This window comes from Bison bison, unplaced genomic scaffold (assembly GCF_000754665.1).
Source record: "Bison bison bison isolate TAMUID 2011002044 unplaced genomic scaffold, Bison_UMD1.0 scf7180017862907, whole genome shotgun sequence".
NCBI classification, from domain to species: Eukaryota; Metazoa; Chordata; class Mammalia; order Artiodactyla; family Bovidae; genus Bison; species Bison bison.
In genome coordinates, this window is record NW_011493479.1 from 7678 (window position 1) to 8866 (window position 1189).

General features: G+C 39.9%; 1 protein-coding gene across 1 annotated transcript; it reads left to right on the top strand.

The window, feature by feature from the left end:
• Positions 1-10: 10 nt before the first annotated feature.
• LOC104983499 (olfactory receptor 4K15-like) lies at positions 11-985 on the top strand. Its single transcript, XM_010832929.1, is given in 3 exon segments — positions 11-230; positions 233-813; positions 815-985. Coding segments are annotated over 3 exon segments (972 nt in total).
• Positions 986-1189: the final 204 nt, after the last annotated feature.

Genomic DNA, 1189 nt, shown 5'->3' on the forward strand with positions numbered 1-1189 from the left:
TGCAAAGTCAATGAATGAGACAAATCATTCTCGGGTGACCGAATTTGTGTTGCTGGGTTTATCTAGTACCCAGGAGCTCCAACCTTTCTTGTTTCTCATATTTTCACTGCTCTACCTAGCAATACTACTGGGAAACTTTCTCATCATCCTCACTGTAACCTCAGATCCCTGCCTTCATACCCCTATGTACTTTCTGCTTGCAAACCTCTCTCTTATAGATATATGTGTTGCCTCTTTGCTACCCCCAAAATGATTGCAGACTTTCTGGTTGAACGCAAGACTATTTCTTTTGAAGCCTGCCTGGCCCAGATTTTCTTTGTTCATCTATTTGCTGGGGGTGAAATGGTGCTCCTTGTATCCATGGCTTATGACCGTTACATTGCTATATGCAAACCTCTCCACTACACGACAATCATGAGCTGGCGTGTGTGTATTACTCCAGTCCTCATTCCATGGTGTGTGGGTTTCATCCATACCACTAGCCAGCTGGCATTTACTGTTAACTTGCCTTTTTGTGAGCCTAATCAAGTGGATAGTTTTTTCTGTGACCTCCCTTTAGTGACCAAACTGTTCTGCACAGACACTTATGTTATCAGTTTACTAATAGTTGCAGACAGTGGCCTTCTTTCTTTGAGTTCCTTCCTCCTGTTGGTTGTCTCTTACTCTGTGATACTCATCACAGTTAGGAGCCACTCCTCTGCTAGCACGGCCAAGGCCCGCTCCACACTGACTGCTCATATCACTGTGGTCATATTATTCTTTGGACCATGCATCTTCATCTATGTGTGGCCCTTCAGCAGTTATTCAGTTGACAAAAGTCCTTGCAGTGTTCTACACCATCTTTACTTCCATTTTAAACCCTGTTATCTATACTCTAAGGAATAAAGAAATCAAGGCAGCTATGTCAAAACTGAAGAGTCGCTATCTGAAGTCCGGCCAGGTTTCTGCAGTCATAAGAAATGTTCTTTTCCTAGAAACAAAGTAAATTTATAGAACTGTTATTACCACTGTAGCCTGTGGCTAGACATTTACAAATTGAATATCTGTGATATTAAAGCAAATCATTTTTACCAATAAGGAGGACTGATTAACTTGAATTAAAGAGTAATGATGATAAAAAAAAATTGAATGAATTTTACTTATTTTTATACTTTCTTCCTCCAAATATGTGCTTTTATTCCTTTTTTTT